Genomic DNA, 20,326 nt, shown 5'->3' with positions numbered 1-20,326 from the left:
CGTAAAGGACACCATTTTCCTTCATGTGAAATGTGATGATTTTTCAGATAAATTTAAAAAATCCAGTAAAACCTGAAGTTTAATAGGAAATTTGGTACTTTTTTCTTGCTAGGATTAATGTAAACCAACTCGTCTTTTGACAAAAAGCGAGGTTTTTTGTGTGTGGGATCCATAGCATACATGAATTGTAAGATTATGTAGAGGTTACCCTTATAGCTGAAGTTTTGGTTTCATTTGCAATATATACTATTTCCACTTTATTTTTTTCTAAATTTATAATTATAGAATGCAAGTCATCGCAAGCTATCCTTTTGGAATCGATTGCTGTAGTGAAGACTTATTTTGTAGCAGCTTCTGTAACCAGCTGTATGGAGAGGGTGACAGGACACCAAGTTGTGGTAAAAGAGTGCCTTCAGAACATTCTGGATTATGACACAGGTACAGCTGTTAAGATGGCATCAAGAGAAAAAGAATGCTAGATTGCTATTTAGTATTTCAAATTAGCAAACCAAATAAAAATCAATTATGTAAAAGGACGTACTACTTTGTGATATAGTAATGTAAGGAACCATGGAATGGAGGTTTTTAAGCTATGACCATTAAAATGCTGAAATTCATTGTTGGAAGACATTACATCATAAAGGAAATATATGGTAAGAGTAAGTGATAAAGTCAAATTATTATTTACTTAGTTTATTTCCCTGGATGAGGAAATCCTTGTCACACCGACTTAAATGAACTGTTCAAGACTTGAAAGACCTTGACTGCTCATGACCATTTCACTTTGACTGGCATAATGTACACTGCATAGCTCTGTAAACATTAATGATGCTTTATGAATTCAGTGTTCAAACTAATTTTCTGTATATAATCTGGAAACTAAATTTTGCATTTTCCTTTCAGCTTGTGGAGATGGATTTTCCACTGATCTTTTTATTGGAACACTTGAATGGACGATAATTGTCCCTGGAGCCAGCTAGCAGATAAATGAGCTGTTAAGACCCAAAAGCAGGAAACAGCTGACTCAGGTCAGCAGGGAGTATTCATTCTTGATTTTGTAACCGTGACTGGCCCGTGGGATTTCATGCTCTCCCTACTAGATCAGCTGCAGTTTAGGGAGTTTATGAAGATCCAAGTCTGTATTTGTCCAGCTCCTCACCCTTCCTTTGCAATATGAGTCAATGTCAAGGGTGCACCAACCTCCTTTCCTCTTGGTCTTGTTTTCTGCAGATGCAGACATTTCTATGCAATTTTATTGGGACTCATGCTGATCTTCACACTGACTGGACACAATTTTTGTTATGGGTCAGCTTACCCAACTGCATCCATGTCTGCTTTACACTGAGCAATGCCCAAGATTCGCCATCCTACAATACCAGCAGTTTTCTCCTTCCAAGTTAAACATCCATTTTTAATTTTACTCCACCAGTCCTTCAGGGCATCAAGAAATTGTACATCTTTTCTTTCCAGCAGAGGTCAATCACAAGCCTGGTGGGGGCGTCTAAAAGTCTCGTTGGTTCTGGAGGTGTGGAGCCTTTGGTTAGTGATCCCCTTCATGATAGAATTGGAACAGACCCATCTGACACCTTTTGTTCCTTGCAGAACCACTGCCCACTATAGTGAGAAGTTCCAGGTTCCTCAACTTTGAAAATGAGTCTTACATTAGCAAAATAGTCTCCTCTCTGTAGTTTTGAAGGCATCAAGAAGTTGGAGGGTGGTTGTAGACCACATGTGACACTTGTGTTTCAGTGTGACCCAGTTCAAGATTGAGACAATGGAGTCTGTAAGTTGTCAATCACTAAGGGTGATTTCCTGACCTCTGATGGAAGGACGACTTGATTTTAGTCCTCTTGCTTGATCTGTCTTTGGTGTCACATGGTATTGAAAGGACTTAGGCTCCCAGTAGCAGCTTGCGCCCACACGGTTGGAATGTGTCATTGCAATTACCTCAACTTTTGGTTGATGCTGATTGAAGATCGCCATAATATCTCTTCCTCTTCAGCCTCAGCAACCACTGATCTTTTGCAAAACAAGGAAAATTTCTTTGGTTCCTCCTGACTCAGAAGTGGCATTCTCCAGTGCACTGAAACAGTCCTGAGGGCCTAATTTCCTGCACCTTTATGCAGAGGCCACTTGTTCTCTATGAAAGCTGCTTATCAGCTTTTTAAAGCTGAAGGCCCCTGAGGATTTCATGTCACTCTTTAAATGACGGACAGTTGGTGTCAAGGTCTCTCAATCTTGAATATTCAAGTCTGATTGGGATTTCCTTATCTGAAGAAGCAAGGTAATATATAATTAGGTTATAAAAAATATGCAAAAAAAATACTATTGTAAATATGTTTTGAGTAATAAATCATTAGTTAGCAGATTGTTTTTCATTACCTTTCATAAAGTTACAAGTTCAAGGTATATGAATAACAGAAAGTATGCCATCTGTTTAAAAAGTTGTAATAGAGATTATTGGTTGGATTCAAGTCCTATTCATCAAAAAAATATGAGCATTATATTTCATTGTAGCTCTTGACAATTTTAACAAGACTATAATAACCAACATTTGCTCAAAGTCACTGTTACAATACTGTATTCAATTTTAGCTGCTTAATTTCTCAAGCTGCATTTTAAAAAAAACTTAAAATAAAAAACTAATACTAAAAGCTTTTTAATTACAAAACATTTTAATTGCCTATGAAAAAACAATCTGCAAAGCCTAAAAAAGGTATTATGATGGAATAAAAGTCTCACAACAGTGATATGGATGATGGGCAAATCTATGCAAATGAATAAAAACTGTAACAAGTATCTATACCGATAGAAAAATATGACATCTCAACTGCCTTAAAAATACTATAAACTGAATGATTTTTTGGAATATGAATAGGAATGTCAATTATCCAAGACAGAATTCAAATAATTAAGTTAATCCCTGTCAGTCATCTGGTAGTACACTGAGAATGGCCAAAAAGCTAAAGTAATACGTATACCATCCACACAAACAAAACTTTCCACGTAATGACTATAAACAAAACCACAAAGAAATATCAATAAAAAATTACTTCTAGTGCCATCCAGTCTGTGGAATAAATTATGTGATTAATAACAAACGCTTTATTGTACAGAACACCATCACCAGAACACAATGTTAAGCAATGAGATTCTTTTACCAAACATTGAAAATAATAATTAATGATCAAGGCTAAAATTAGTACAAGACACAACTAGTTCAGTTTCAATTCTGATGTACACATTTTTTTTCAATAGTACAGCACTGATTTATCTATCAGCTGATAAAACGTAAAACTATTTTCAATCAATACTGTAAAAACATGTCCTATCTACCATGAGATTTCACATAGCTTTTTGTAATATTTATCTGAATTACTGCCAAGATTCACCTTACTAATACTGAACAGATGATTTTTTTCACAAAATGCACACTATAGGAGAAATGACACTAATTTCCAGTCCTTATCATAATGTGTTCTGATTGCAAAATGACGACTTAAGTACTGAGAGAAGATATATTCTAAAGTCACTTCAATTATACCTGGATTTTTATGGTTTCAAATAGTATACCACTTGCTTTCTCTCTGAAACAAAGTTTGCATGTAATGTGCAAAGTCAAAATACCTTGCCTCTCATTGTAACCAAATCTTGATAAAAAAAAAAAAAAAAAAAAAAAAAAAAAAAAAAAAAAACACACACATCACGATGATAATTGATGACTGTCAATAAGCAAAATTAATTACTCGATACTATGAACTTTCAGCAAAGTTCAAGTTCTTCTGAGGTTTTGTTGAACTACGGTGAAGTACTCGTTCACCTTACTTTCCTCTCTTAAAGCCACCACCACCACCTCGCTTAGCTTTCTTACCAGCTGCAGGTTTTTCCGTAGACTGAAAAAAAAAAAAAAAATTTGATTAACAGCCATTAGTAACCAGAAAATTTTAAAATCTTTGATAAGCACCAAATTTTCTGCCATTTCACCCAATAAAACAAATCAATACTCTTTACCAAATGTTGATTAGAATTAAAAGACCAAAACAAAGTGTTTTGGTATTTAATGATCAAGATTTAATTACCATGCTCAACAAAACTGTAACTCAATTACTTCACACTAAAAATAAAATACCGATATCTCTTCCTACCTTTCGCTTATTATCGTTATTAACAGGAGAAGGAAGAATCTTAAAGAACGAATCCAGACGGCCCTGAGTGGTGGTATTTCGAGCTTTTGTCAGTTTCTTGGCGCCATTTCGTATTCTCTCTTCAGAAAATCCTTTTTCTTCACACATATATTTTACGAGACCTTCTTCATCTGGTTCTGACCACTTCAGCTGTAACAGAAAATAATTTAGAGAACCTCAAACATATTTATATACGATGATTACAATCACCTGCCTGTGGGTGGATCTGCAGTCTCAAACGGTTGTGTGTATGTTGGTCAGTACTGTCTCTGTAGTATATATATTTGTGACTTAATACTATGTATCAGTCCTTCGTCAATGACTTGGAAATAAAGTCGAAACCAGTCAGGACCGACACCCCGTCTCTTATTTTTCACCTGTGGATATGTGTGATATTTATATATACATACAGACGCCGGCCTACTTACGAACGAGTTACATTCTGGATGGCCCTTTATATGTTGAAAGTTGAGTACTGTACTCTTAATACCTATTAAGTAGTTATGATATACTTTAGTCAATACAGTACTGTAAGTTTTTCCATTCTAAAACACATTTGTTTGTACCTGAATATTTATAAATTGAATAAATGTTCATAAGCAGGGTGTCTGTATATTACAAACTGATAAGAAACTGAAAACCTTATGGCTAGTTTGGTTTTCACTATACTCAAAGGTATAACTTTTCAGTGACATGCCACCCTCCAAATGTTTAAAACCACTCACTTTTCTCAAGAGATGATTACCATGAATTCTAGTTGAAACATCCTGATATGATGTTTCCAAGTATTAGAGGCTGTAAGCTCCTTTAAAGAACTATGACTTTGCCCAAGTATGTATCTCAATTTGTCACTGCCTTAATAAAAAAAAAATGGACAGTACATGCAAGTTGATGGACAAATATAAAAATGGAATAAATAAAAAAAAAAAAAAAAAATAAATAAAATGAAAATTAGCCTATGAAGCCAAGCACTGGGACACTCTCCACAACACAGCAATTAAGACAGTAAAAAGATGCAGTTTTGGAGTGGTTAGACATCAAGATAAAAAGAGAACCAGACAATAAACGAGATGAAGTACATGGACCTTGTGGCAAATCTGGGAAAAAACCACCACTGCACTAAGGTGTACGGGACCTTAACATCAACTAGCACTAAATATAAGGTATTGGGAAGTAATAGTTAGAGGTTGGAGAACAAGATTAAAGAAAGGAAATGAGAATAGTTACAATGTAAATAGCTAAAAAATTACTTCCAGTTATGGGGCAAATTGCTACTGCAAACACCCTTTAGTGGTACCTGCAGATACACTGATGGCGCTAAGCACCTGAAGGGCATGAGCGATAGAGAAATTGTCACTGGAATAAGCCTTCCACAGCTAAGAGTATAACTTGGGCAACCTAACGACAAAACAGCGCAGGCAGTGAACCGACTCTCCCATAGGAAAAAAAAAAAAAAAAAAAAAAAAAAAAAAAAAAAAAAAAAACACGCACACACCTCAATTTCTTTGGGATCCTTGACTTCGGGCTCTACAAACAGTCTCCGAGCTTCTTCAAATGGCCAATCTTCTGGGGGAGGATACTTCTTTTTGTCAATATTTTGGAGAATTTTATCAATATTTTTATGATTACGGACAAGTTCAATGGCCCTCTTTGGGCCAATACCCTTTATGCTGTCGCAATAATCACATCCTAATAATATGCACATGTCGATGAACTGAAAAGAAAAGATGACTGTTAATATACTCTTCCACAAAACAGCCAAATATTTTTCAAGATTCTGACAAAAATCCTTTAAATTAATGCTTTAATTTCTTATCATTCTAAAGTATTTTAATATGATCTCTGTATCACATTCTTAGGCTCTCAAAGGAATAAAGGAATAATTTTTAACTGTAGCAAGTTACAATTAAAAAGTTCAAGAAGCTGGCTACTGGTGAGGATGTACCATGAGGAATAGATATACAGTTAAACCAAAAAGCACTGAAGTTTGCAGCATCAGGATAAAGAATCCTTTAGTACAGTATATAAGCGTGTACCTGGAAAGACACACTGTAAGTGGTCACCTCTACAGGAAATACATTTACTGTAATTAGCAGGGAATAATACTACTGCCACCTTGACTTAGGACATAAATTGCGAATTAAAACCCTTTTTCAAATGTTTGACCTTCCCCACCAAAGGTGCCACATTAACTTTTACAAATTTTCAAATAAATACATTTAGTTGTAGTAAAAGCATAGATACTGACTATGGTATTTAAAGAGAGGTGAACAAAAGGGGCAAGCTATAAAAACTGCCAAACAGAATTTTCCTTACCTCCTCCTGGGAGATTTCCAAATCTTTTAGAACTCTTTCTAGATGGAATTCCTTGAATGGGCATCTTACGTGCCTCGCTGAAAGTCATGTGTCGGAGCAAAATGGGAGTGCCAAAGGTTAAAGCATCCATATCCTCAGTGGCAACACCATACACCTAAAAAATTACAAAGATGTGAGAAATGGTAACACTCAAGTTAAAATATAAAACACTTGGAGTATCATAATCCATACCCTCAGTTTGACTTACATAAATGCCAAAAAGTTAAAACTGTATCAATAACGACATAAAAATCAAAAGGCACATGAAACACTGGAGCCGAATGGAATGCCGAAGTTGCGACACTTCTCAAAAGCCGGCAGCTTCCATCAGTGCCATATAGTGTTGCCATGACTAAGGCAAGGCGAAACTGAGGACGATGACCTAGAATCGACAGCCTGACTGACAGTTCTCTTTTCATATGGACGATCACCCGTGGGTGAACTAACATGTAAACCTGATCGTGAACCCGGCCTTACAAAACACGAGCATCTGTAGTTGTCGTTATATGTACTACATGCTTAAGAAATTTACCTTGCCAGCTTTTGCTAAAGCAGCACACTGCGCTTCAGCTTCACAAGGAGCTTCGACATAAGGGATCCCCATCAGCTTCAGTAAAGTTTTGGCTTCTTCTGAATGCTGCTTTGTGACCTTGACCAGACGACGGCTGAATTTGTCAATGTCTTCAACATTACCTATAAATACAATCATTCTAAATTACCAACCTGAAGAAACTCAGCATTTTGAATACGAATAACTACAAACCAAAACAAAAGTACACACAGTTTTCGTGAGATTGTTAATGCATCATCACACTGACTAATAGTAATGTCAAAAGTTTTCAATTTGCATCTCATGGGAGTACTAAACTTCAAAAATCAACCTTCAAATAAGCAACAGGAAATTTCTTATTCATCTTAAGCTTATTTTTCCATTAAAACTATGTCTATGAAAATATGCCCTCTTGGGTTATAAACCAGATTAAAAAAGTAGACGCTGTAATATTCTTTGAAAACATAATAACAATAGTTATTTACAGAATTCACTTGAATGGGAAAAAATTAACCAAACATTTGTTTTTTAGCTATATATGTAAATACTGTATCAATATCTAAAACTTACCAGCCTCCTCGGCTTTTTCAAGAGCCTTCTGCGCTTCCTCTCTTCTTTCAGCTCTCTTGGCCAACTCTCCACCTTTCATCGTTGGAGGTTTGCCATCAAATACGTAAACGGGCTTGATGCCATTTTCCACCATACGAATAGTTCTATAGAAGAACCCCATGAGATGGCTGGAAAGAGAGGAATTGTTTGATAAGTGTTCAGAACCCGATAAGTACGAAAAAAAAAAGCAATGCTAATATAAATTTCTTAGAATCTTGCTTCATAAATAAATTACCTAGGTTTGTTAGCATGACGTGTGCGCATTTTGAATAACGAAGAGCTGAAACCAATTATTTTTAATTTTTACATACCTGGTTGTTTCTCCATCAGCAGTCATAAGCATGTTGCCTTCTTGTCTCACTGCCACCAAGAACTGGTAGAGACTCATCGATGCATCAACCGCTACCTTGCGGCCTGGAAAACCAATGAAAATCTGAACATTAAGTCTGCCAGGTGGGCTATTTATACCAAGGCTCTGATACCAAAGGTGGCCTCTGTAAAAAGCTTAATTTCATGACGTAAATGATATCAACCTGAAAATTGTCAGCAAACCAAGCAAATTAATAATTAATTTGAATATTGCCTAGACATACAAACCAGAGACTTTTATGTAAAGAGTATTCCTCAGTGCTGGAAACAGCTGTTCAAGCATGGCAACAAGGTGGTTATGATTAAGTGGTCTCCAAATTACTTAACATGAGCAAGTACTTTTTGCTTCAGTTTCAGGAACTGTGTGTGGTGGCTGAATGCATCAAACACTTAAAAGTACAATGTCGATATAGATGGAGGGGTCAAGCGGTTGTTTCACAGGGAATGCAACCTAACCGTGCCAAAACCATTGTGTCCCTACCTGGCTGCAGGTCTTTGGCACCCTCCCCAAATCCCCAAGTATACAGTCAAAGCCTTTAATGTTTGAGTACTCCTCAGAGCCAGCTGGAAAGGTCACTGAAACCTGCTAAATAAGGGTTAATTGTAGGTAGACTAGAAAGGTGTGTGGAGGTCGCATCAGCTGCCATAGGCCTAAGCTGCATTTTGTCCTTCAGCATCTGGGACTACGGGACAACTGAGGTGAATAATAATTTTACAGTAGGGATCATAGCTATGCTTCCCTGCTCAAGGCCAAAAGGATTTATTCTTAGCTCAAATCAGGGATCAAATACAGAGAATGGGGTCAGAGCTTAAATAGGACTAATAAGCATTTCAGAGGGAATATAGCCTAACCTACTTTACCTAACCTAGCTTTGGATACGTCTTAACTTGGCCAGGGGCCTGGACCTCTCCAAATAATTCATGAACCCTTACCCTGCATTTTACCCCAAAACTAGTTCAGGTTTAAAACTCTGTAGTCTTTACCATCTACGGTAGGGCTGAGGAAGTATGGAGACGAGAGGAGTCATGTGTTATGGGGGGTGGGGGGTTAATTTCCTAGGTGAGGTTAGGGCTGAGAATGGCATTTTACATTACAACAAAAGATCAAATGATTAATTGCTCCCTATTAACACAGATAATGAAATGTTACAAGTAATTAGGCCTAATACAAATAGACAATCACCTAATATGGGATTAAACTTATGTTAGAGTAGTCCTAGGCCACGCCAAAGCTCAAGTAACTAATTTTTAACACAAATCAACAAAATGTCACGAGCAATTTAGTAACATGAAAAGACAGTACGCCCAGTCTACCATTGGCCTAGGCCTAAGGTACCTCAAACATCAGCCAGAAACCAAGTTCACTTTATTCTAAAAATAATTAAGGAAATTACTCCCAAGCTAAAATAATTAATTGTTTACTCTCATTTAGCTAACACAGAAAAGTGAATGTCACAATCAAATATACTTAATATACTAAGTAAATAACTCTAAAATAGGCCTAGGACTGCAATACCGATATGGACATCATAAAATCGTAATTTTCAATTGTAATTTACAATAACCAAAACAATTCTCCTCCTAAAATATATTTTTATTTACAAATAATGAAGAAAGAGAATTGAAAATCACGTGTAAATTAATCTAATACGAATAAATAGGTAGTAATCATGTAACATGACTTGAGCCAACGATACCTAGAAAATCAGGATTTTCACATATTAAAAACAATTACCGATATAATTATTGAGCTAAAATAACTCAATATTTATCTATAATTATCGCGTGGAAATGAATTTCACAACTAAATTAACTTAATACGAATAAATAATCATTAACGTGGCTTAAGCCTACGGTACCACGATCGGCCATCACTCGACAGTCATAGCCCATTTTCGTTCTTATTTCCTAATTACCGGAATAATTCTCGCCCTAAAATAATCATATACTATATTCATTGTTTATCGGTGATCGTCGCATGAGAATGAATTTCATAATTAAACAGATTTAGGTAATAGGCTATGAAAAAAGACGGTTTCATAACTTTGTATGTCTACGGTACCACGATCGGTCATCACTCGACAATCATGGTGATTTTCACTCGTATTTCCAAATTACTGGAATAATTCTCGCCCTAATAAATTATATATATTCATTATTTATCGGTAATTATAGCAGAGAAATTAATTTCATAATTAAATAGATTTAATATGAAAAAACTGTCCTAAATAACTTAGATGCTTACGGTACCACGATCGGCCATCACTAGGTATACCCATCAATCATGGTTGATTTTCACTCGTATCTCCTAATTACTGGAATAATTCTCGCCCTAAAATAATTATATATATTCATTATTTATCGGTAATTATAGCAGTGAAATTAATTCCATAATTAAACATATTTAATATGAAACCAAAACGGTTTCATAACTTGTCTACGGCACCAAGATCGGCCATTACTCTCGACAATCATGTCCGACTTTCTCTATTACTTCCTTCATTACCGAAATAATTCTTGATCTCATTCTCCTTGACGGCCGACGGGGCAACGTCCGCGATCAGCTTGGACAATCCCAATATTCCCATGTTGCACTTCTGGACGGGAATGGAGGAATTCCTAGGAATGGCAACTACACGAGCCACCGATGTAAACAAACGGACGAAGAGCATTCACGCGCCAAACCAAAGTCGAAGGAAGGCGCGCCCTTCTTCTTCTTCTCGGAATGTCTAGAGTTTCCGGGCTTTTTTAAAAGATGGAGACGGTAAAATAAGAGTTTTACGTCATTTGTGGTGCGGATGTTCGTGCAAATTAACTATCATTCGATGTATAAAGTTTATAGCTAGTAAATGCTTCACTATCTACACGTAAGATGCAATAGAAGCGGAAGGAAGTTCAGGGAACTAGGAACTGAAATCCAACTTCTTCTCGAAATGTGTAGGGTTTCGGGGCCTTTTTTCAAAGATGGAGACGGTAAAATGAAAGTTTTACGTCATTTGTGGTGTGGATGTTCGTGCAAATTAACCATCATTCGATGTATCAAGTTAATAGCTAGTAAATGCTTCACTATCTACATGTAAAATGCGATAGAAGTGGAAGGAAGTTCAAGAGTTCAAGGAACTGAAACTCAACTTCTCGAAATGTCTAGTTTCGGTCTTTTTTTTTCAAAGATGGAGACGATAAAAGGAGAGTTTTACGTCATTTGTGGTGTGAATATTCATAAAAATGAATTCTCATTCGAGGTCATTGGATGTCTCAAGCTAATAACCAGTAAATACTTCATAATCTAAACATAAGATGCGATAGAAGTGGGAGTTCAAGGACGTGAAATCCAGAATGGTGTAGAGTTTCGGGGTTTTCTTTTTAAAGATGGAGACTGTAAAATGAGAGTTTTACGTCATTTGTGGTGTGGAAGTTCACGAAAATTAACTATAATCCGATTTATCAAGTTAATACCCAGCAAATACTTCACTATCTGCACGTAAGATGGGATAGAAGTTGATGGAAGTTCAAGGACGTGAAATCTAGAATGGTGTAGAGTTGCGGGGCATCGTTTCTCAAAGATAAGGACAGCAAAAGGATTGTTTTATGTCTTTTGTGATGGGGATATTTACGAGGATGAGCTGTCAATACACCTTTCAAGTAATGACTTAGTATATATACTTCAGTATATCTAAATTCAAGGGAAAATGTGCGGGAGAAATAGAAGGAATTGATACCCAAAATGGTGTAGAGTTGAAGTTACATATTTTAAAGATTGTGACAGAAACAGATTAGATTTTATGGCTTTTGTGATGTGGATATCTACGAAAATGAACTATCACTTGATGTATCAAGTAACTAACTAGCAAATTCCTCGCTATCTAAATGCGGATGAAGAAATGCCGGAGAATTTTAAGGAAATGAATGCTAAAACAGCCAGAGTTAAACGCAAAATCTTACGTACAGGGAAACAAAGGCTGAAAGAATAATGCTTAAGAAGAGGCCGTCTTGAATTGTAAAAATTAACTGAAGGATCAAAATATAAGAAAACTTGAAAATAGGTCTCAAACCAATAGGAATAACCAGTGAGCCTAAAAAGAAACGGTCTCCGTGGTATTTTTGTCATGCTGCGAGTGAATACACAGAAAAGGAAGTTAGAAGAAACTGCCTTGGAACAGACAGAAAGGCATTTAGGAATCTGCTTTTTCGCGTCATAGCTAATTCTGAAAAGCGTATTTCACTTGACACGAACAACAGCAGAGTATTAAGATCTACATATTAGAGCAATATTGCAATAGTGTCGTGCTTTAGTAATCCAGATTTTTTACTAGCTATAAGTGTTCATTAAAGGCAGATAGGGAAAATAATATCTGTATATACACTTCGTTTTAGACCGTAGGATTCGTCACGAATTGGATCGTCTTCAAGTTGACTACTGCGCAGAAGGATGTCGTAGACTAGAATCAGTGCAATACGTAATATCAACAGATTTCCAAAACGGCTTAGACTCGGAAGGCAGAAACACAAACAGAATTGATGATGAGATACAAAGTGAAGGCGCAGATAACACGTACACTCAAAATCATTAGCAAACAATGGCCCCATATTCAAGGACATAGCAAAGATTTCAGTCAGGGAGGAAGGTTGGGGTCGGCCTAGAGATGCGTATCTCGTATCAGTACCCCAGGCCGGGTCAGGAAGTCCACACCAGGTCTGTTAAGTCTAAGTTTCAACACTTTATCATACTTACAGGCCGCCTGAAGTCAAGGTCTCATTTTGGTCTAAGGTTACCTTAGTCTAAACCAACGCACAGGGATATCTGTATTGCTGAACTTGGTTTAAACCGACCAAATAGTTACAAATTGTGTTCATGCTGATCAGACAATGTTAAACAAGACGAAATGAATGTGACAGTTGGCGTCAGACTAGAGAGCAATTGTATAGCTAGTCATTTTCTTTTTTGTAACTTTCCTATAACAGAAGGGTAGGAAGAAGAATGTACAGAAAGTGGCTTAATCCTCTCTTACCCATTTGTGAGAATAAGTATTAGAAAAATTACTCAAATAACTAAATATGTTGTCTTATTTTAAAAAGAGTAATTTGCTAATGATCAATGAATGTATATGAATAAAATAAAGGAGTATATGAATATATAGACCATGAAGCAGTTGGGAGTAGACCCATTAAAAAAAATAAAAACTTACACAACAACAACATCTGATAAAGTACGCCATCATAGTTTCTATAAGATTATGAACGAAATACATTCAAAAGTCTACCCTAGAACTACTTGCATTCACGTTTGCCCAGGCAGTTAATAGTGAAAATGGATTCATAATCTAAACAAAGACAACAAAATCTGCAAGTATAACTTTAAGAGCATCTGTGCATACCGTAGAGGCTGCCAAAATCAACCACTTCCTTTCCCCAGTCACATCTGTCAAAATCCTTAGCTCCAATTTTCTCAAACTTAGTCTGTCATTGCACGCAGTTTATTTTCATCGCCACTCCATTCAAGCCCCATCTTCCTCATCCCACAGTTTTTTCATTTACTTCTCCTGTCGTTTTATATATAGATATTTCCTCTCTTTTTTAAATTACCAAAAGGGAAAACAAAATATGAAGACTATTCGCTTCAGAGGTGACGCACACAAAATTGTTAGAAGTAATTCACAGAAGCCAGACGATTACATCGTTCAAGAGCTGCGGATGTGGCGTTGTAATGCTACCTTTAAGCAAGTGTTTTTCTTCAGCTAAGGTCACAACTGAATTATTTGGTCTCGCAGAGCTGTACTTTATGGGATGATGAATGTTTTGAAAGCCGCATTTCGTAGTTAAGTCTACTTGTTACTTTCATTTCTAGGAAATCGCATTATACTTTGTAATCTCAGGATTGACGGTGCAAACAGACGTAGCTGTTTTGCTGAATTGTTTATTAAATTCAGTCATAACTGATATCTGTCAGTCACAGATTTCGCGTTAGTGAATATGGAAAAGCCTTCACTTTGACTTCGTCTTCGTAATGAATCGTAAACTCCGTAAATTTTGTCGTCACGTACAGCAGGAACAATATATAATCAGTCTTTATTCTTAAAAATGATAACAGTAAATCACTAGACTTTAGGTTTTGTGAAAAGTTAATTGTAGGCCAATGTAATGTTAAACTTTTGACCAATAGACTTTTTAGTAAATACTCCTCAAATTTCAGGTTTTGAAAACTGAATTTTAGGCTAATTTTAATGCTAAAACTTTTTGTCAGATCTACTTTTAAACTGAATGCTCCCAAAAGTTTACTTTTATAATTTTTTAAATTCTATCATTGCATGGTTCAGGAACCGCTAGATTCGTTCGTAATGGACAAAATTGTCACAGGTATTATTGTAAGGTCACTTTTCAGAACGAACGACATCAGCAAGTGATTTAAAATTCCGTCAAAAACACAGAAAAATATATTACTTTCTTTCCTTGCTTTTTCATGGCGTTTTGAAGAAGGTGAACGCATATGCAGCTTGAAGGAGAAGTGGAGAAATAAACACGCCAATTTTTTTTTGGTCCATGTTTTGTAATGCAGTATAGCTATATCATCCCAACAGCCCTACTTAATAACGGAGCAAGGACTCCCCAAAGTGACCCTGGAGCGAGGAGTTGTTATGGAGATGGGAATGCCAGAGGGGTGCCGCAGGGTGACACCATAGAGTCGTTGCAGATTTGGTTGGTGGTGTTGGGAGGAGAGGGGTAGTGGTAAGGAAGGAGGAACGGGTTGGGGTTGAATAGAGAGGATCAAAGGGAAGGGAAGGGGTTAGGGAGGCAGGGAGGCAGGGGGAGGGGGAGGGGGGGGAACAATTGGGTGCTTAAATGCGGATATAGGTGAGAGGAGGAGGTCTTTATCATAGATGGCGCAGTGGTGTGAAAAAGTCATGAGAGCCTTTAGTTGCAGCCGGCCTTTGAGAGTCCCCCTGGGGTCCGACATCACACACACATGTACTCACACACATACACAGTCACACAGTCACACACAGTCAAGCCGCCTCTTACGGAAATACCTTGTTGGACGTTCAGTTGACAACGTCCTCTAGGCCGCCCACCGTCACAGCCACACTTGTTGACTTGTTGAGATCAGAACAGCCCGACGCAACTTTCATGTTCAGCGTCGAGTCGACCCCCTTCCCCCCCTCCCTGCTTGGCCCACTCTCTCCTGGGACCCTCCCCCCCACCCCTTCCCCTGCTTGCCCTCTCTCCTGGGACCCCCCCACCCCCGCCCCCCAAAGGCGTCTTGGTCTAGCCAGGGACCTCTGGAACGATGAGGAATATAGATCTAGTTATGATCAGGTCCTCAGCTCAGGTTAGAATTGTTCCCTAGGTCCTAAAACTAGAGATAACTAGAGATAATTAGCAGATTTAGGGGCCTGCCTTTGGTCATAATGCGCCTACCAGGATACCAGTGCCTCGGCATCTCTCTCTCTCTCTCTCTCTCTTTTAACTCGAGCTTAATCAGCTATTAAGTGTACACTATGTTGCTCCCAGATGCAAAGCCTGCCCGCCTCTCTCTCTCTCTCTCTCTCTCTCTCTTCTCTCTCGTCCCCCCCTTCTCATACATTACAGGCCCCAGAGGGGAGATGTACTAGTGGAGCCGCTTCAAAGAAGCGCAATCACAATGAATAAAAGCTCTTTTGGCGTCGTTACGTGACCTGTGTTTGGCTCAGGTTGAGCTCAGGTGACACACATACAGAGCAGAGTCAAGGGGGAGCCGATGACGGACTGGGCATCTGATAAATGTCTTCCTGGTGTGCTTTCAGTGTTCGGCAAAGCGATGATGTCATGATAGAATCTACGAAGACGACCCGTCTCATCGGGGTCGTGTCGAATCCTTTTGCAACGTAAGGGTGTCTCTCTCCTCTCTCTCTCTCTCTCTCTCTCTCTCTCTCTCTCTCTCTCTCTCTCTCTCTCTCTCTCTGTGATCTTCTGCTTTGCTAATGCTACCTCTATTAATGATAATGAATGTAATGATATTGACGATAATAATAACTAAAAAAGTACTACAATCGTGTAACAGCGTTGAAAATTTTGCCTGCTTTTGTTGCCTATCAGCGAGGATAATAATAAAATCATTACTCAACCCTGGATAAGTTTGAGAAGACGATTACAAATAATAACTAACGAATTAAATAAATAAATAAGTAAATGAATAAATACAAAATATGTAAAAATACATAAACAAATAAATTAGAATGATTTTTTATAGTATGATGTCAACCTACATATATGATGAAAAATGATGTAACGATGTTTTAGATTACGAACAATTATTATTTTAATATTCTCGCTCTAAAGCATATTTCCCCAGACAACAATTGAGGTCCTGAAATGAAGGTTACATTGGCCAAGCCTAAACTTTAATTACATGTTTTGTTTAGAGTCCAAGCGACAGAAATTATAGGTTAAGTCAGTGGAAACTCACTGCTCTCTGTACTATAAATGGTTTATCCATAGAAGGACTGAGAAATTGGAACGTCTTGATATTTTCGTGTAAAAATGTCTACTTTAAAAAAAAATGATTAATCAGTCATCGTATGAAATCAGGACCTGGAATGTTAATGAACTTTTTAAAGCAAGAATTAATCAGTCATTCTATAAAATAAGGATCTGGAACGTTAATGAACTTTTTAAAACAGGAATTAATCAGTCAGTCTATAAAAGAAGGACCTGGAACGTTAATGAACTTTTTAAAACAGGAATTAATCAGTCAGTCCATAAAATCAGGACCTGGAATGTCAATGAACTTTTCAAAACAGGAATTAATCAGTCTATGAAATCAGGACCTGGAATATCAATGCACTTATTTATAAAGATAAATTATCAAGATGATTTATGTACAAAACTAATCTCTTTCGATTGAACTCGTCTACCTACGAAACAGTGTTGCTAAAAGTGAACCTGTTTGAGGTCAAAATCCTTACAATTTAACCTCTAGGTCTCCTTCAAACTGCGGCATTGTGACTTTGTGGTGCCCATTACGCCACTTGGCCATTCTGCAGAGGAAATAGGGGCTGGGAATTAAATAATAAGGGAGAGTACATCCTCACTCTGCCCTGATGTGTACAAGCTCCCTCAAAAAGGCTCGCGGCGCAGTTGGCTGGGATGGTTGGTGCGCCCGTAAAACTGGGTGATGATGAGCCTTTAAATATATATAACACAATTCTATGATCAAGGTGTGGTCTGACTGTAGTTACTGAGCTAGTTTCTAATTAGCTAGTGATGCTATAGATATTTATTTGTTCTTTACGTGACTTTAAAACTAATGGTTTCACTGCGGATTTGGGGGAAAAAATGGGTAAATGAAACCTGGCAAAAAATACCGTAGAGTGTTATGACACATTTGATTCAAAATACAGGTTACGTTTTCTAACTATATGATTTTATAGATTGAAGAATGATATATTTTGCCTTGTTAAGGTTCGCGATTATTTATTTATTAGTATGAAACCAAACATAACTTTATACAGAGAATCTTGGTTACGTAAATTCTGAAATATAAAGGAAGGTTTAACGAGGAAATATTGCCAGAAAGGAGTCTGTTCAAAACAAGTGAGGAAATAAAGTTAGACTCTGGTTTTTACCAAATAGTTTTCGAGTTACTGATGCTCATGCAGTAATTATAAATAAATATCATTCGAATATACAGATAAAGAGGAAAATGAAAAGATAAAAAGAGGGCAATATATTGGAATTATAAAAATTGCAAGAAGTGGCAAGGATGCTTTCCGTACAAGAGATTCAGGAAAACATAAATTATAGATAAATTCCAGATTCTTGGGAAGGATGAAAAGAATCAATCATTCGGCTTATTTCTGCGAAGTGAATGTGAGATGGTGTTGCTTGACGGGCGTTACATGAACCCCTTAGGGGCGTAAGGGAATTCTTATAGTACGTTTCCCTTGGTTTTTGTCTTTGGAGACTCATTCAGTATCAGATTTTTTTGAATAATTGAGTAATAAGTGTTTGATAAGGGTATGGAATTAGATTCATTTATATATACACTAAAACCACAAACATCAGCAGAGAGAGAGAGAGAGAGAGAGAGAGAGAGAGAGAGAGAGAGAGAGAGAGAGAGAGTACTTCTAATATATTAGGTAGAGTTGTCAAGGAATTTACTATAAATATTGACCTAGGTAAAGTGAGAGAGAGAGAGAGAGAGAGAGAGAGAGAGAGAGAGAGAGAGAGAGAGAGGAACGTATCCCCGTGTGGCGAGAGAGCGATTATTTTTGAAGGGTCCTCCCTGCTTCCTCCAGGTGTCGCCTCCACCCCCCAAAACCCGCCAGGTGGTCGCCCTGTACACGGGTGTTCCCGCCTTGATTTCGATAGGGGACCTTTTTGAGAATTCTCCTCCCCGACGCCCTGTGTGTGGTGCTTTGCGAGAGGGCGTGCGTATCGTCAGGGACTCCTCTGTGTGTGTGTGACCTTGTCCTCTCTTTGCAAGGGCATGGTCGTCATGCCCTTGGTGGTGTTTGGGAAGGGGGTGGGGGGGCGGGTGGAGGGGGCAGGAGCGAAAAGTGTTTTTAGTTTAAGGTACGACGGGAAGATTATGTCCAAAGGATAATTACCTGACGAGTAAAGAAAAATCTCTCCCTTATTTTTTTGTTTTTTATTGTCTGTGAAAATGTAGCTTATGTCGTATAATGTCCATTTCCCTTCTCCTTTGTTCTTCGTTGCTTCATTTATCAAGAATTATTCCTCCTTTCATTTTATATGACTCTAGAGTTAGCTACTGTTTGCGAGGACTTGACCGAGTTAGAATATGCTGAAATATAATAAACTTTTTATCCCTAAGGCCCAGCGCTGCGACCTCCTTACAGACTCTTCTCTGATTTGAACTGGGGGTCACTTTGGGAAGACCTGACTAAACTTTTTAAGCTGTATGTAAAAAGCATCCATGTATTTAACTGTCTGTGTGTATATATACATATCGCGTATGGGGCCGTTTGATTTATATGTAAGTTGCATACACAATTGACTCATTAGTCGCGCGCAAGATGAGCAGACTTAAGAATATTCCTGAAGTCTTTATAAAAACTGCCAACATTCAACGCCGATCTCTCTCTCTCTCTCACTCTCTCTGTATATGCATACTGTGTATGTAAGTGTATTTACATGTACATTTAATACACAATTGACTAATTAATGGCATGGGAAAAGGACAAACTTAACTTCGAACAATTCCAGAGGCCATTTGCGACCCTGTCAACATTCAGCTCAAAGCTCCGAGACGTCAAGTCGTGACAACACGCACGAACCATCCGCGGAAACGTGTCATCGTGACACAACAACCGCTCCGGGACGCGACGAGACGAGAGCGTCATCATGCGTCATCATCGACATCGAAAGATCTCGATTGTGCAAAAGGATGTGGAGTTCGACGAGGGGCTTCAGCGATACCGCCGCCGCCGCCACAGCCACTTGTTCCACCTCGATGAGCCCTGAAGGATCTCCATCCCTGAAGGATTCAATGTGAGAGAGAAGGGCCACTTTGTAATGCTTTTTGTTTTTTGTTTTTTTTACTCGGTGGGAAAGTGTCCTTGAACTCGCTGCTGCTACTGGTGTGTCCTCTTGGATTGGCAGAGAGTGGGAATTTCTCAGTGTCTTCTTTCTCTCTTCTTCTTCTTCTTCCTTCTTCTTCTTCTTCTTCTTCTTCTTCTTCTTCTTCTTCAGGAATATAGTTCCAGATTCTTAGGCCTTCAATTCAACAATTTAACTCGAATTTTAAGCTGGAGTTCAAGACATTCAGACGTACTGCATTCAGTGACAATCAAAAATCCAATATTCCTAGGAATGATTCTCGAGAAATTCCTGGCACTTTAGTCAAGTGGACACTGAATAGAACGACATACGAACAGAAAATTCTTATTGTTGTGTCACTGAGCATTTTCTCTATAGTTTCTTCAGTGATTAGAGGTTTTCAGTAATTTGATGTTTTGTATCATAAGACAAAGTTGCAGGAAAAGATAAGTGTCGAGGGAAAGTAAAGGTTAGAGAATGAATAAAAATCTAAAAATAAACAGTAGACACCAATAAACACGCGGAAACTAAACATCACGAAAACGAAGAACAGATGAGGATTATATAAAAAGTGAAAATGATGAAATAAATAAAATTTATAAAAAAATTAAACGTAAAGACAAAAAAAAATTATAAGAACTGTATAAAAGAAAATAAGAGAAAAATCACCATTGAATTATCCTTATTCATACAGTACGATTTATATCCATATATTTTTTCGTGT

General features: G+C 37.6%; 1 protein-coding gene and 1 long non-coding RNA gene across 2 annotated transcripts in view; one reads left to right on the top strand and one right to left on the bottom strand.

Moving 5' to 3' along the window:
• LOC135207819 (uncharacterized) overlaps nucleotides 1-2,366 on the top strand; it is a 36,710-nt gene extending 34,344 nt beyond the window's left edge. The window contains exons 3-4 of the long non-coding RNA XR_010313064.1: nucleotides 286-438; nucleotides 904-2,366. This is a non-coding gene — a long non-coding RNA (uncharacterized LOC135207819). The remainder of the gene's footprint in view (nucleotides 1-285; nucleotides 439-903) is intronic.
• On the bottom strand, nucleotides 2,323-10,762 carry LOC135207818 (flap endonuclease 1-like). The gene is given in 9 exon segments (XM_064239674.1): nucleotides 2,323-3,893; nucleotides 4,146-4,334; nucleotides 5,680-5,898; nucleotides 6,501-6,554; nucleotides 6,556-6,654; nucleotides 7,072-7,232; nucleotides 7,660-7,826; nucleotides 8,010-8,112; nucleotides 10,574-10,762. Coding segments are annotated over 9 exon segments (1,230 nt in total). The 5' UTR covers nucleotides 10,740-10,762; the 3' UTR covers nucleotides 2,323-3,821.
• Nucleotides 10,763-20,326: the final 9,564 nt, after the last annotated feature.

This window comes from Macrobrachium nipponense, chromosome 34 (genome assembly GCF_015104395.2).
Source record: "Macrobrachium nipponense isolate FS-2020 chromosome 34, ASM1510439v2, whole genome shotgun sequence".
NCBI lineage: Eukaryota > Metazoa > Arthropoda > Malacostraca > Decapoda > Palaemonidae > Macrobrachium > Macrobrachium nipponense.
Note: the sequence above shows the minus strand (reverse complement) of the source record. Positions and strands in the feature narration are given on the sequence as shown.